The following is a 17,302-nucleotide window of genomic DNA, read 5'->3' as shown; positions in this document are numbered from 1 at the left end:
AACGTTCCTGATTCCGACTGTTGAGGAACAGTTCGGCGAAGAAGACTTCATATTTCAACAGGATCTTGCACCGGCTCATGCGGCAAAGTCGACCAAAGATTGGTTCACTAAAAAACAGCTTGAAGTTTTGGCATGGCCGGCCAACTCGCCTGACGTCAATGTCATTGAAAACCTTTGGGCCATCGTCAAGCGGAAAATTTGCGACAGAAAGCCTACTACGCTGGACCAACTGAAGCAGAACATCGCCACTGCCTGGGAAGCTGTGAGTGCGGAAACGTGCGACAAGCCGGTCAAATCGATGCCGCGGAGACTTCAGGCAGTCATACAAGCCAAGGGGGCAGCCACAAAATACTGAGAAAGTGATGATTGTAATTATAATAAAAATTATTCTAATTCAATGAAACAGTTTCTCCATTATTCTAATTCAATAAAACAACAGTGTCACAGTTAAATGGCCTAAATGGGCCTTTTGGAAAGCTGAGCTGAGCAAATTTTTTTCCAGGTAACGAGTTCTGTGATTAGTCTAACGAGTAGGACAGGTGCGGTGAACACCTGATTTGCTTTCTGCACAAAAAATGCATTCAAAGAATTTCATGATTGCACTATTTCAAATTATTCTAATTCGTTGACCAGCACCTGTATTATTGGGGTGAGATGACCATATGGACAGTGAACTTCTGCGACGTGGTTACTTGTGGTAAGCAGGGGTCCAAGGGGGAAGCGGTGTACTTGTGTTGGTCCCGTGATGATAATCTTAAGTGTAACCATAAGGGTGATTCTCACGAAGACCTTCACATTAACATAAAAAAGTTTTTCACCTCATTGCAACATTATTATTTTTTTTTTTCTTCAAGTTGAGAAGCTAAAATAGAATGTGCATTTTACTATATTGTTTATTTTTTCATATTTTTTTAAATAGAATTTTATTATCATTTGAATCTTATATGATCCAGAATAATTCTCATTACCTTTACAGTAAATGACGAAGCTAGATCAACGGTTCAAAACATTTTTTGATGATTAATTTCATATTTCCACAACAAATCCCATCAACTTAACAGCACAGTCCTTGACAATTACTTTGATCTTTTTTATTTATTTATTTATAGTTAAGCAACTCTCAATACCGATACAACATTTGTAAAATATCTTTTAATTTTTTTTTAATTAATGGAAATTATTTTAGAATATGTTTGATCAAAAACTCATGTGGACAACAGGTGAGGGGTATAGTAAAATGAAGAAAAGTTATGATAAGATGTGAAACATTTAAAACAATTAACATTTTAGATCCATAACGGTAATGAGAACACAATTAAACGGTAATGAGAAAAATTGTTCGGACACAGTTATTTTGTTTAAAATCAAGTACATTTTTTGTTCAACACCAAAAATATTTATATTATGTATAAATGTTGATATTTTAAATGACTTTAATCTATTTTATTGATTCGATATGCTTAATACTTTTAATATGGTTTAACTTAAAATTAGAAAGAAGGCGTACGGACACATAACAGTAATGAGAATTTCCATATATTTTTTATTTAATTTATATAAAAATAATTTTATATGATGATGAAAACAATTGATCCATACAGTACTACCTATTTGCTTTACACACAATATCGGAGTTTTTGTGAATTAAGTACTGATTTAAAAAAAATTGTCATGGACATGTTCCCTGCAGCTTCATGAGAATCACTCATAACACTGACCAAGCAGCTTATTAAGCCAGACCTTGTAACAAGTGGGAACACGTAATTAGGTCGACACATGTCAATTGGGATCCAAGCGAACGCTGGGCGACTCGTGAGCGGGAGAAATGAAATAAACTTAACATACAAAGGGATAATGGTGCGATAAATAATCTAATAACCATTGCATTAGAGTGGCAATCCGATCCTAATGGGGAAAAATCTTCGGCATTTTTCATAGGGGTCGGGGTGGATGTAAATGGTAACGACCCTGTCGGATGGATCAAAGTTAGAGTTACAGATGAACCGACCATCGACACCGACGAGGCCACAAAAAACACAATAGACAATAATGGGGGGGATCGGCCTATACTGGAGTGTGAGGAAGAGCAAGAGGAAATGCTGGAAACCAACCAGTCTTGGGGATGACTTTATTGCACTGATGTCACTTCCTCCTTTGATAGATTTCGAATTATTGGTCGCCTGGTGGCAGAGGGACCGTGGGAGAATTTTTCCTGTCAAAAATTGGTTGGAAGGCTGCCAGAACAGGTTTTCGCTCCCACCGTTAGTAAAATGTTCACTCACATGTTGATCAAGGGTTGAACATATGTAAATACATGATTTGGAGGAATTACGATTTGTTGACGTATCTGGTTGATACGTCAAAAGGGAGAATTGAAGAGTAACTGTTTATTTTACCTTGAGTGTATTGACAAATATCTTTCAATTATGATTACTTATCTTAGTATCTGTAATTACATAATCATTGTGTGAAACCTTGTATTTTATATGCATAACCAATACTCACATTGTATTTGATCATCTTTATTACTCAGTGTATTTTACACGCATTTATATAAAAGATTAATCAATAATCAATATATCCTTTACACACATAGTAAAACATTGTTTGATATGGCATGTGACTAACACAGACTCTATTATATGACAAATTAACCCACATGATACATTTACTAACACATTAACATATAACATATGAGATGTAGCTCAGGCTTGAACTATTTTTTGTTTACTGCATGACCCTAACTAACGGTCATCAATTCGACTGGTACGGGGCTAAATTGCTACAGAAGAGGCCTTAGTTCAAAGCGGCCTTGATGAGCAAGTGCCTCCCTAAAACCTCTGCTTCCAAGAGGGGGGTGACGCATACTCACACAGATAGTGCCACGATGTGCCATGATGGAAGAACACAGTCAAGGTCAAACACTAGTGGTCCAGTCAGACACGTGAAACTTCAGTACTAACACGTGCATGCTAACATGAGATGATTTTAACAACGCCTCATCAACAGGCTTACGTCATTTTGGGGTATAAACGTGGAGTCAGATCAGAAGGGGGGTCAGAACTTATGCTGGGTGGCTGTTAGACGGTCTCTCATGTGTTAGTTCTCCTGAATATTCAGTTTGTAATAAATACTTGGTTTGCTTTCAACTTCACTCCACTGTCTGACTCTCTCTATCAAACGAACACGCAGGGGAGTTGTACCCCGAACAAGAGGTGGGGGTAGCCCACCTCACATTTTCTTTTCTACAACAGCACTCAAGTCAATTAACGTTTGATACCTTTAAAACCCAATCTTTAATATATATTACTATTAAAAGTTTCAAGGGGAAGGAAAGAACAATAATTAATTTTCACTGGCCAGGGATACTCCTATATTCTAAACATTCTATATATCTGCCTTGGAAGGGCTCAACTTCCCTTGTTACTGCTGTCCACTACTGGATGTTACTGCTGTATCTGGACTTCCACAATGCACACAGGGCTGCAGTTCACTACAACATAGGCTCTTATTCCACACTGTATCTGGACTCCCACAATGTATACCGGATTCACTGGAGCACAGCGGCTGACTTCTCCAGCCCTACCACACTCCAAACCAACCGAATGAAGTACCAAAAACGCTGCTCTGAAGTTTCAGCCCTCCGTGCTACCTGCACATATCCCTGGCAGTGAGCCAAAAAAAAGATCGCTGGGCAAGATCCCACGAGCCTTTTAAAAAATGGCGGCTACACACTTCTAACCAAACGAGAGTTAAACAAAGTCTCACGAGACTTAAACCAAAGCCTGCAAGCCTTGAGACATTTGCAGTGCATTACCTCCCTCTACTGGAGAGCCTCAAGAGTACACTACCAGCTTCACTCACCATAACCCCATTACAGGTTACAATAAGGAAAAAATATTTGTAGTTAAAGTAATGCTGTTGTTTTTGTTTTTTAATAAAGCGCCACAATCATGCTCATTGTTTGTTTGTTCTACCTAGATCAAAAGATCCTCTCATGATGAGAGTAGGAGTGAACCCTTGTTTCGAGCATTTAATAAAAGTGCTCGAGCCCCGTTACAACATTCCATCCCAAAAAAACAAAACATGATTATAATAAAGTTCAATGTTTATTAAAGTTGATAATGAATAAAGAATGCCCTGTTTGTAGCCTGATACAAATACATGTTATAGCTGTTTAAAGGAGGAAGCACCTTTAACCTGAAAAAATAGAATTGAACTGTTGTATCAGAGAAATTAAAAAAATACATATTAGAGATGATTTCAATAAAAAAGATACAAAAAATCAATTGAACTACACAGAGCAGACAAAATAATTAATAATAGACAAACAACTTCTTATATTTAATATGCGGATGATACATTATGCTTCTCTGTAACCCCACATACATAAATTACAAGTTGGTTGTGCTCCGCAAATTATGAGAAGCCGGTCTAAACCAAAAATGCCAGGGCCGATTTTTTGTCCCAGTCCAGCCCTATTTCCTACCGATCGTCCTTCTCTCCTCCGTGACCCGGAAACTGATTTCGTGGCGCCATCTGCCTGTGAATACCAGAGGATACAAATGAAGCAGCAGCAGAAAATCCTCCCTAAAGCTGCTTTCAGTAGAGCATACACCTGAGTATGCTACCTAGGATTTTTAGAGTGACATCACTGTGGCCACGCCCGTAAAGCACCTGAGCACACTTTTTATTATTAAATTAATGATTAATTCTTTATTTTTTGTTGTGTATGTGTAGAAATAATACAACTTTTCTAAAAACACAAGCAAGACTGTAGAACATTCCATTTATTATCACTATTATACTTACTATTCACTTAGCCAGGACAAGTAGAATGATGTATTTCGCAAAAAAATATACTAGACTGTAAAAAAGTAAAAGTAGCTTTGCTTGCATTATTGCTAATTATGCTGTGGTTACACCCAGAACACGTTTAAAAGGATTAAAACTCAAGTTTAAAAGCTTAAAAATAATCTCTGCGGTGCTGAAACATTTAATGATGTTCTATGTTGAGTAAAATTCTCATTTATAAGCTATGATTTTGATCAATTGTTCCATATGAACTCGTTCATTTTAAACTTACACAACAGCGCCGTCTGGTGGTCTGCTGGGAATGGAACCGGTTCCACGTTGGTGTTAAAAGAGTAAGGGTGTTGGTATTTATACAAATGATATATTTTATATATTAGGTTTTATTTATTTAGTTTTATTTATGAAAATAATATGAAGAGCCTGATTTTGTAAATAGTAAAAAAACTCACTTTCATCTGAACACACTTTCTGCGATTGAGGTGATTTGTGTTTTTTTATTTATTTGTCTTTTAGCATTTCATGTATCAATAATGCATTGATTTAATTATGTGTGTTTAAACTGTGAGGTGCACCTCCAGACTAAAGACGTTCAAACTAAAAAAAAAAATGGTTCCTATAATGGACTTTTGACTGGAAAATAACATAACTGTTTTCATATTGTTCATATTATATTGAAATTAACATCCTTATAAATTCTAGAAATAGGTAAAAACATTATTTTTAGAATTAGAGGTGCATTTTTGATTAATGAGGTTATTTCAGTGCATTCTCATGCCATTTAAGGCAAAATATCAATTGCCAGTGAAAATTTATTTAGTTAAAAATGTCTTCTGACTGATCCCTGATGAAGTTCCCCAATTTGAACACTGGACACAGTAGTGTGATGAAGTTTAGTGTTGGATTCATTACAAACAGCACATCACTGATAATGATTACCCCACAGCTTCTTTCTGATTGAGCGTCATATTTACCAGATACTGAATTTAGTTAGTTAGTAATGAATGTTCATCTCTATCTTTTGAAGTGGCATAAAGTGCCAAATGAGATGAGACTAAATGGCTGGCTAAAACACCCACGCACGCACGCACGCACACGCACGCATCTTCAGTTCTTCAGAATAATAAATCTACAATTGGAGGTACATTAAGTCTATGTTTAGACTGTCAGGCCAAATCTGATCTTTGATCTGATCTAAATTATAAGTAAATAAGTACATTTTTGATAGTCTGGACAGACAGAAACCACATTTGAAAGTCCAATTAGATTGGTACAGATGTCAGTCTGGATGCCCAAATCAGATTTCATTGTGTTTTTTGCGTCATTCCCAATGCGGCCAACAACGACCTCATTAAATTCAGAGTGACGGAAGTGTAGGGTTCCAAGAAGAGTGCTAATGGTTACTGACACCAACTTCCATACTACAGCAACCCATGCAAGTACCTGATCTGATCACTTGCGAATAACTGTGCAGATACCTAAACAGATCAGTTTTGAATTTTATTCATTTTATTTATTTTTACACTATTGATTATGTCTACTGTATATTAATTTGAGTACTAATTATTTGTAGTATTTTGTGAATAAAATATTAACTAAATAACTCCTTCCCTACATCCAGATTTATACATTCCACTTTAATTTTACATTAAATAATTGTCTAATTTTCAGTTTTTTGGTGCTTAATCTATTAACAGGTATGCAGCCAATTACATAAAACATTTACATTTCTTTGTGTAGAATTGATTTACTTTAGGTCATTAAACAAACTATTTTATTTCTGTCTCAGGGCTCTGGTCAAATCTGGTTAAACATCATAAATTCTGCGAAACTGTGAAAAAAGAAAAATCACCTGCACCCATTGATGTCACTTACTAGGAAACAAGGTTGTGTTCAGGCTGCAGGCAAATCAAATTAATTTCTCAGGTCAGATCTGTTCAGGTGAGTGTCTGCACTGTTAATTTCTGCAAGTGATCCGTCTGGACATCGTAATCATATCTGTGTGGGTTGCTGTGGGTCCTGCATAGGTTGACGGTGTATCTGTATTGGTTGATGTGGTATCTGCATAGGTTAACATGGTATCAGATGGGTTCATGTGGTATTTGTATGCGTTAATGTGATATCTGCATGGGTTATATATTTAAATATTTATATCATTTTATATTTCTGTAAAAATGTACCCACAGTTCTAGAATAGGTCACTTCTACCAGCCTAAATATGCAGAACAGACCTTTTAGAACCCATAAACTACTGTACACTGTGTATGTGAGCCTATAACACACTGTAACAGTCTGACCCCTACAGGTGCACTTTACGGATCTGAACAGGTGCATGAAGAGAATAAAATGGTCAAAGGTCATCTTAACCTCCTCCTAAATGACTTGATCTCACACACAGGCAGTGGGTAAGAGTTAAAAATATATAACTTACAAAAATATAAAGTTCATCAATACACTCTGCCATAAGAAACTGAATGAAATAAAGCTTTATACTTGGTATCATTTAATACATCTTGACAAACACAGAGTGACAAAAAAAACAGAAAAAGGCAAGCTTAGCATTAGCACGCTGTAGTAACTGACCACTAGCATACATCATACATACTTTCATACATTTTTTTTATTTTTATTATTATTTTCTTTTTGCTACATTAGCCTACATTTGTGCTAATTGGTGGGATATTAAGCTCCAAATATCCTGACACCATTGTAAGTATAATGCTGTATTCCATTTTAAACTGGGAAGTCAGAATATGCTAGTTCTGGGAAGGGAATTTGAACTGCACAGTACAGTTCAACTTCTATCTGTGAACAAGTTAAATGGGGTTTAGTTTCTGCATAATGCATTCTTATCAACTGATATTGCTAGCTATGCTAACCTGGAGTAATGCTTACAACAATAGCTTTTAACTGGAACACAGGGAACTCAGGTGGGACGTCATTCCCGGCTCCGACTGCCGACATCGGAGGTAAATGGAACGTTGCATAAGCTTCCACTACTGCTGCTACATATCATCTAACCTGCTGTAGTTTTCTGTGTCTGCATAACATTAAAACTAGTATCTGAGTTGGACATAATGGAAATTGTACAATTAGCAAAGATACATTCTTGTTTAAACTGCTGAAAATAAAATCCAGCTCAGGACCAGCTGGTCATCCAGAAAAAACATACTCTATGCTTTTACCAGCTAGATTTCATCAGGGATGCCGGTCAAAATGATTCACATGAGAAATATATTTACTGTAGAATTCACTCAGAATTTAGACTACAATGGTTTGCTGATCTACATTCTAATAATTTGTACATTATAGTAATGATGTGAAAACTTCAGACAACTCTTACAGTGTACAGTTACAAGAGAAATTGCTTAAGTACAGTAGCCAATTACATTTTATTTTGTTACTGTCCAAGACTGGACACACACACTCATATCTTATCACTGTTGTGTAAAGTGATGGTTCTGTCCTGGGGCGATATAGCTTTGCATCTCTATTTCCACCCCTTATTTCCTTCCTCCTTTAATCAGGAGCCATAAAACTATCCACACACTGAGTGTGTGTGTGTGTGTGTGTGTGTGTATATCTGTGTGTGTGTTCGCACAACACAAATAGTAACAACACTGTCCATGACTTTTCCCTATAGAACGTCACTATGTGCTGGTACACAGTGTGTGTCCGAATGAAGCCAAAGGTCACAAATGACTCAAATGACCCAAACTAACTATTAGCAGTATAACTGATATCAGCCTGTTATAAAACTATATGTGACTGAGGAAAGATAAGATTAAGTTCTTTTTTTTTCTTTTTGTTAGACATTACATTAGCAGTTAATAATAATATTTGTTTATATCGCATTAATAATAAGGATAAAAATGTTTTACATTAAAATAAAAACAAAATGAAAATACAAAAAGAAGTACAGTAAAATAAAAATGAACATGGCACAAATGGTATAAAGAATGTAAGTACACAGCCAGTCAATCAAACAATTAAAAACTTAATTCAGCTAGATTACTTATTAATATTAAACAGTTAAAAGTTAAATAAAACTAAAATAAAAACATCGCTTCTGGCAAAATCACAATGAAGGCATTGTTCCATACTGCAATAATCTAGCCCCTTAGCCATATTCATTTTTTTTTTGCTTATTACATAATTAATGTTTTAAAAAATAATAAAAATTAAGAAAGTTATTAAACAAAGCTCAACTTTAACAACATAAGAGAAAATGAACCTTTTCACTCTCTGCAGCAGGGTGCAACTCAGAATGTATTAAACCCTAAAACTAATGCACCACATTTAATATATTTTTGAGTTTTCGGTTTTGAGACCTGTGCAGCATCCTAATGTTGTTAAATAATTCATAAAATAATTAATAATATTACATTGACTATATAAATAATAACACTAGTATTTACTAAAACATAAAACAAGTACATAATTTGTCTGTGTTTGCATTCACTACAAAAGTACTTGAAGATCTGTAAATCTGAAATTATTGTAGAAACAGAGAAATTCTGTGCTGTTATGGGAAGGATTTCATGGGTAAATTCAAAATTTTAAGACCCCTAGTCAGTATCTATTGGAAGGTCACTTCATCACATGTATTCCCTTGTTAGGGCATTTAACTTCTTAATGTACTGAGGCTCACATGGGTGAAGCCTGGTCCCTCCTGGTCCCATCACTGATGGAGCCCATCACTTCCATACATATTGTGCGGCCAACAATAATCCACGCACCCTTAGTGACCATGTAGGCCTAGTGGACCAAACCCCTATACAAATAGAGGTGGCATGAAATGCATTTCATTTCAGCATTCTATTGGGCTGGGTATCACCACTGATTTACAGATTTTATTTGATTTCTGATTCAATTTATTGATTAATTTAGGAATATTTCTGTTACAGGCTTTGTTCAGATATGAAAGAGATTTTCAGGTAACTAAATTTGCAATTGTACAAAGAACACTCAACCTACCATTATTAAAAAATATTGTTTATCTGAAGAATTAATCCAAGACAGTTACATTATTGTTTTATTATTATTTAACGTGTTTGCGAGCTCTACAAATGGATGATGTTGACAAAGAAAAAATAGGGTAATTTAAAGAAATCTTTGGTTTATATGGATTTATATCAGATTATTTAAATAAAGATAGATTTAAATTTAAACATCTATTTTTTAAACCCACCCCTAACACTAACAGTGGATGAAGGGCACTCATAGAGGGGCACTTATTAAGACATATTATCTGGCACTTCATGGAGTGAGGTCTGATAGTGGGTGCAGGTTAATTATGGGAGTTGAAGTGAGAGCTGTGATAGTGTGAATGGATGGGACTTTTCATTTCGGAAGTTGTGTTTCTGGTATTTAACAATTCTTAATTCACAGTGTAACAAGTGTATCAGGAATACACCATAGAAGATATTTTATGTCACCCAGAATGGATCCTCCCAGATAACAATGTTTGGTTTGTAAAATGTTTCCTGAAAGTTAAAGCTTTTTGGATATTCTTTGAACATTTTTATTTAACATTTTTAACTATTCTGGTAACATTGCCACAACATCACCTTTGTCAATGTTTTAAATTTTTAGTTTTGGGAATGATTCTTTTAATGTTCCCATTATGTTAGTGTTCGTCAAGCTTGGATAATTATGTGAAAAACATATTAATAACGTTGTGATGCAAACCCTTATTGTTCCACACGAATAATCATAATGAACATTCCTGGAATATTAATTCTGCAATATTACAGGCAAGATTTCCTGAAACCTTTTCAAAACATTGCTTAACTTTCTTTTAACGTTTGGTAAAGGGGCTGGAAAAAATCACCTCCACACTTAATGCCGAAGACTGCACAGACATTTGCCACAGGTCAGTACAGAGTTCTGTAGCTTCCATGGATTGTGCCAAAAGTCATGAGTCACAATACTACTGGGTTTACTAATAAGTTAATCATTATAGGGCACTTGCTTTGTTCGGAATTGTCCGGTGGCAGTTGAACAATATAGAGTTGATTGACAGGTGAATAGCTGAGTCACACATAAAAAGGTGGCATGTGCGTCTACAGTTATGAAGTATTGTGTGTCTGTGTGTTTAAAAAAACAAAGAGGAAACATTTATTTACTTGTGTGCACATTTCAGTTTGTGTATGATAACTGTCGTGTGTGTGTGTGTGTGTGTGTGTGTGTGTGTGTGTGTGTGTGTGTTTTATACTGTGTAGCTCCCCTACAGAGAGAGAGGTCATGTAATGTGGTAATGTCACATTCCAGACACACTCGCCACGCGACAGCAGCAATATGATCCACAGAGCAGAACACCACACACACACACACACACACACACACACACACACACACACACACACACACACACACACACACACACACACACACACACACACACACACACACAGATCACTCCAATGTTCAGTTGGTCTCTGTCATTCTCAAACTCTCCTTTTTTTGTTCTCTTCCTCCTCCAGATCAGCTGCAGTTACCCTTTCATTAACCTCTCCCTCCTTCGTTCTGTTTCTTCTGTTAGGCTGCATCCAATTTGTGTACTGCATACTAAACTATAATTTATCTAGCATATACTAATAGTATGGGTTTGGCAGGTTAGTTTACTAATTATTACAGTTTTTCTGGATTGGTTACACACATTTTCTGAAAACATGCCTCATATTCTCAGAACTCTACACACAAATCCAACAAACACGCACACAATGGGCAAAACCCTTCAATTCTCCTGCAAAATGAAACTTTACATTCAAAACAGTTTTATCTCTTCACAAAAGGCCATTTTGTGTTCAGATGACACACACAAACTATCATATGAACAGACAATTAAAAAAAGCATTTAAACACTGATGTGCTCAGTGTAAAACACCATTCTCCATTCATCATAATGACTTTTTGTTCAGTGTTACACTTACTACAGACATTAAATACATAAGTGCGTTGTAAAATATTTTAGAATATTGTTTTTATACTCAGAACACACAAATATACTGTAACAAACATGTTTTATTTTTCCCACAAAACAATGTACACAGTGTACATCCCAACCGACACAAAGTTGCACATACAGTGCAGAAGAGTTAATAATACAGTTAATAATAAAAAAACAAAACAAAAAAAACTATGCTGCATCCTCTCTTCTGTTTCGGTCTGGCCACAGCACCTCATCTACATCACAAGCAATGTTTTCCCTGGCCAAGCAGCGGGGGAAATATCGCCTAGCATGGCGAATCCAGCCATGAAAAGCATCAACTGCTATATCTCCACATGCGTCTTCCATAGCTTGGAAAAGGGGTATACGCGTTTCTGAATTTAGGCCGTACACTTTCCATCTCCAGGCAGAAAAAAATTCCTCAATAGGATTGAGGAATGGAGAATATGGAGGGAGATAAACAACTGAAAAGCGTGGGTGGTCAGTGAACCAGTTATGAACCAGAGCAGCCCGGTGGAAGCTTACGTTGTCCCAAATGACAACGTACCTGAGCTGCTCTGGGCCGTCTATCTGATCTGGTGGAATGAGTGTGTTGTGTAGGGTGTCCAGGAATGTGATCAGATGGGCAGTGTTGTAGGGGCCAAGGGTAGCATGGTGATGGATGATGCCATGGTGGGTCATCGCTGCACACATTGTGATGTTCCCTCCGCGCTGGCCAGGGACTTCAACAATGGCACGCTGGCCGATTATATTCCTTCCCCTCCTTCGTCTTTTTGTGAGGTTGAATCCAACCTCATCAATGAAGATGAACTGGTGCTCCACTGCATCCACCTCCAGCTCAAGGACTCTCTGAAACACATGACAATATCAGAAGTAGACATGCAGCGGTCACTATTGTGAAGCACAATCATTATGATTACAATATAATAGAAAGAAATATGTATGATTTATACAATGTTGACAGTATGCATCAAGGGTGGGAATGTATAGGACGTACTTGCACATAGTTATATCGCAATTCTTTGACTCTTTCTGAATTGCGCTCAAATGGCACCCTGTAGACCTGCTTCATCCTCAGTTTATTTCTGTGCAAGACACGGTCCAGCGTTGATAAACTTACCCTATCAATATTTTGAAATATCTCATTGTTTTCTATTATTTTTCTTTGTATTTGCCGTAAGGTAATGCCGTTATTTTCAAGAACCATGTTCATGATCTCTGTTTCCTGTTCAGGAGACAGAAGACGGCCCCGTCCACCTCTTGTTGGTAATCTTTCAGTTCTGCAATACAAAGAGTGCAATACTGTAAATACTGTGTAGGAATACATTTCCCAAATACTCGAAACACAATGTCCTACAGAACAGTCCACAGGTAATAATGTACTACTGTACTCATTGAGTACTGTATTGATATGCAGTACTGCAGTTTTGTAGTGAGAGTAGATTTCTTACCTATTCTCATTGCGGAAAGTCCGGATGATGGATGCTACAGTGTACCTGCTCAAATTTGGCTGTACTCTTTGCCCAGCCTCCCTCATTGTTAGGCCATGGTTGACCACATGGTCAACCAAAGTGGCTCGGATCTCATCAGAAATGATTGTCCTTGGCCTTCCTCGTCCTCGTCCTCCCCATCGTCCTCCTCTTACTCTCACTCCTCTGGCTCTGGCTCTGCCTCTGTTTACAACATTGGCCTCCATTGCTCCAAAACAGAAGAGCTCACCTGTTGCCCTTTTATGCTAAAGCTCTGATTGCTGAGTGGAAACATGTGTGTTAGGTGTTTGCCCATGTGAGGAGTCAGTGTGCATAGTAGGGCAATTAACTTTAGAGTTTTGAATAACAGTGTGTTCCTTGTGAAAACAAGAGATTTTCTTCATGACAATTGTGTGTTGAGTTTTGGGAAAAGTGTGTTTTAGAACTGCAATTTGAGTGTAAAGCAGGAATTGTGCTTGTAGTTTAGCAGAATTGGTTCAGGGGGTTGGTGCATGAGTTACATTTTGTGGTCATTGTGTTTCAAGTACCAATATTTGTGTGTAAACAATCGAGAAAAACTGTAATATACTAACCCATTTTGTAGTAACAGGAAGTTATAAAGCATTCTGCAGTACTTTTTAAAATTTATTTTTGTACTCACTTATTTTCCTCCCCTGTTCCTTTATAGATCATGAAATGTTTTTATTCACTTTGTATGTTTGTATACAACTCCAGAAAATTTCAGAGACGAATTCAAAATGATCAGGTTATTTGATTTTACTATATATTATATTATATGTTAAGTAAATGGCCATTGTTTTCTATGAACTACTGACAACATTTCCAAATTCCAAATAAAAATATCGTCATTTAGAGCATGTATTTGCAGAAAATGAGAAATGGTCAAAATAACCTCAGGCTCCCTCATTTTGCAGTTATTGTCTAATATAAGGGGAAATAATAAATGGATATAAATAAAGGATATTAAAAAGCCTCTCCATTAACCAGCTCTGGTACTGCTCTGCAAGTTACATAGCTAATGCTAGCTACACTGTGCTCTGAGAGAGACACTGTTCATAGGAACCAAGCATATAATTACCAAAATAAACATTTATTTAAAAAATTTTATACAAATTTACGTTCACTTGATAACATCATCAGTTTGGTGTACAAGTAACATTATTAGATAAATGTTTATTGTTAGTAAGCTAGTTACATGCGTCCATACAAAATCTAATTAATGTATAATATATATGCACTTCATAAATGTGTTAAAATGTTGAAAATGGAATATGTGAGAAAAATATCTTTTACAGAATATAATTATTTTACAATTTGTAATTTATATTGCTTTATAGTGAATCCAGTAATGGTTTTTATAGTTTTATAGGCTAATATTTGTTGTGATAATAATACATCAGCCTGTTACTGTAATAATTGATGATAGTATTGTGTTTATTCCTGCAATAAAACTACAGTAATGTATAGCTACTAAATAGCTTTTAAATATGCATTCTGTGAAATTTATTGCAGCAGCTTTCTGACTAATTGTTGCCATAAGTTATGGGAATTAATTAAGATTTAATAATTCAGTTGTGGCCACTAGGTGGTACAGTGAGTCTGTGTATGTGCACAGAGTGGAAACGTCTTAAACCTCAGACACTGTGCCACAGAGAAACTGCACTCATTGCTCTATGCAATAAGAACAGCTAAGGACTGTCTTTAGGACTGATTCTTCCTGATGTCTCTTCTTTCTTTGTCACAGTGGATCACAGTGGTACTCCTGTCCATCTTTTCTGATCTTCCCTTGTGAAAAGGAAGTATACTTAAGAGCATTAAATGTATGGTCAAATTAGATAAAGAATAATAAAAGTACATTTACTATTGAATATATTTTATGAAAATCCATGTTAAATACACTTTCTCTGTATTTCCATAAAATGTATTTTTAAGCAAATATATGTAGTGGCATTAAATACTGCTTAAAGTGCACTTTAGTGGATTTTTTTTTCCCAGTAGCATTAAGGTGGACACAATATGTGCATCAATACATAAAGTAGCACATTTACAAGATACTTTAAGTGTATTAAAAATTATGTTTACAAAATACAAGCTTATAATTGCAGAAGATATACAAAAAAGCTCAACCTAATACTTTTATGTTGTAGTTAAATATAGCTTAATTACAAATGAAATATACTTAAATTGCTGTAAATTGTTCCATTGTACATTTAGTATGCATTTAATTATGTGTTCATTTTAATGCTAAGCGTATGTACTTTTCCATGTTAAGTATTCTTTTATAAAATATACTTTTAAATGCACTTTTTTTTTCATGGAAGTGGTTAAAGCCCCCTTCAGGTTCAGTGTTGGGTGTACCTCAATGTTCAGTGCTTGGTCTTCTTGCACTGTTGAATATGTAATTTTCCTATATGGCTTTTCCCAACATTGTTTTGTTGATGACACTCAGCTGTTGCTCAATTCCTCCTTCTGACATAGAGTTTTATACATTTCTGCTAAATGTCATAAACATAAATGTAACTTCAACAGTTCTTACCGCTTTGTACATTACATGTTTACTTTGAACAATGTTGTGTGTGTGTGTGTGTGTGTGTGTGTGTGTGTGTGTGATTACTCTAGACTCTAGATACACAGACACATTAACCATTAAACCAAGCAGGCTAAATTTGACTGCACACGCTGGCTTATACATGATGTATTACTGCAGACCAATTAAGGGAGATGGTAAGAGGGCAGCGTTAATTAGAGAGACACACTTTGCCTGGTCAAACTTTAACACTTCATTCAAAATGCCTTTTTTTTTTTTTACAGCATTCTACTGCAGCTCAGAGCTGCCATAGTGAGGAAGGGTTCTGGGGTAAATTTGGGTTTAAAAATGGACGACATATAAATTTTTTTAAAGGAACAATCCGTTGGCTTTTGTTGAAATGTTTAACTCATGCATTGTAATACAATTTATTTTCAGGGTGTATGAATCTGACTTTGTTGAGGATTCTCTCTTTTAGCTCGCCAGCTCTCTGTGTTTCTTTGGTCTAATGATGTACACATGAACAGATGAAGACTGAATTTGCTGAATTTGGCAGTAGCTCTGGTATCAGCACCATTAGCAGCTCAGTAGTTGCTCAGGCAACCAGCAAAATAAGTTATAGCCAGAAAAAAGGACCTGGGACCTGCCATGCACCCTGTTTCAGAATAAATATTTGTGGCATTATGGCAAACGTAGTAGAGAAAATAGGGCTGCTGCTTTAAACTTAAAAAATATATTGCATAATTCATTTAAATAACTAATTATTTATTTTATACAAGGAAAGTCTCGTCTCGGACTCGACCTTGTTTGGAATCAGTCTCGTCTCGGTCTCTGGGTAAGGCAGACCATGGACAAGAACGGCTAAGTTTGAGTCCTCTGTCTGTCTCTGTAGAAACAGATCCTTTTTTATCATTACTGAACATCAACAATTCATTCAAACAGGCCAAATTACTCTTTTGTCTGTGTGCCTAAAATCTGCACACATTGGCTAACAGTAAAAAATAAGCTACTCCCGCTTAAATACAGTATCCAGTCAATACACTTTTAATTTTAAATAGTCAGACCTTAAGTTGAATGTGCTCTTTTCCACTAGCCCACTTTACCATGTCTGCAAAATCTTGAGTTATACTCTTTGGTTATGTAAATCATTGTGAATTTGTATGCAGAATCTCCCTAAACAAGAAACATTCAGCAGAATGTAAATTCTGCCATATTTCAATAACAGAGACCTTGGGGACCATGTCTAATTGTTTCAGACATCTGAAAAGAAGGCACAAGGAGAGGTAAGTGTGAGGTAACAAATGTTAGCAGTAAGCTAGCTAACATATTAATATTACTGCAGAGAGAACTAATGTTAGCTATGAGCTAGCTAACCTTAGCGACAAGCTAGCTAAAATACTAATGTTACTGCGGAGAGAATTACCTTTAGCAATAAATTAACTAACCTTAGCAATGGCCTAGCTAAAAAACTAATGTTACTGGGGAGAGAACTAAAGCTAGCGATGAGCTAGCTAACTTTAG

The 17,302-nt window shown here is 36.0% G+C and overlaps 2 protein-coding genes across 4 annotated transcripts in view; one reads left to right on the top strand and one right to left on the bottom strand.

The window, feature by feature from the left end:
* Positions 1 to 17,302, top strand: part of wdfy1 (WD repeat and FYVE domain containing 1) — a 1,176,431-nt gene that overhangs the window by 772,130 nt on the left and 386,999 nt on the right. The window lies entirely within an intron of this gene.
* LOC125782583 (uncharacterized) lies at positions 11,929 to 13,814 on the bottom strand. The gene is made up of 3 exons (XM_049467035.1): positions 13,216 to 13,814; positions 12,762 to 13,044; positions 11,929 to 12,613 (listed from the first exon to the last, which is right to left on the bottom strand). The coding sequence occupies exons 1-3, from the start codon at positions 13,458 to 13,460 to the stop codon at positions 11,954 to 11,956; spliced, it is 1,188 nt and encodes a 395-aa protein (XP_049322992.1). The 5' UTR covers positions 13,461 to 13,814; the 3' UTR covers positions 11,929 to 11,953.

Source organism: Astyanax mexicanus, chromosome 18, assembly GCF_023375975.1.
Source record: "Astyanax mexicanus isolate ESR-SI-001 chromosome 18, AstMex3_surface, whole genome shotgun sequence".
In the NCBI taxonomy this organism is placed as follows: domain Eukaryota; kingdom Metazoa; phylum Chordata; class Actinopteri; order Characiformes; family Acestrorhamphidae; genus Astyanax; species Astyanax mexicanus.
Note: the sequence above shows the minus strand (reverse complement) of the source record. Positions and strands in the feature narration are given on the sequence as shown.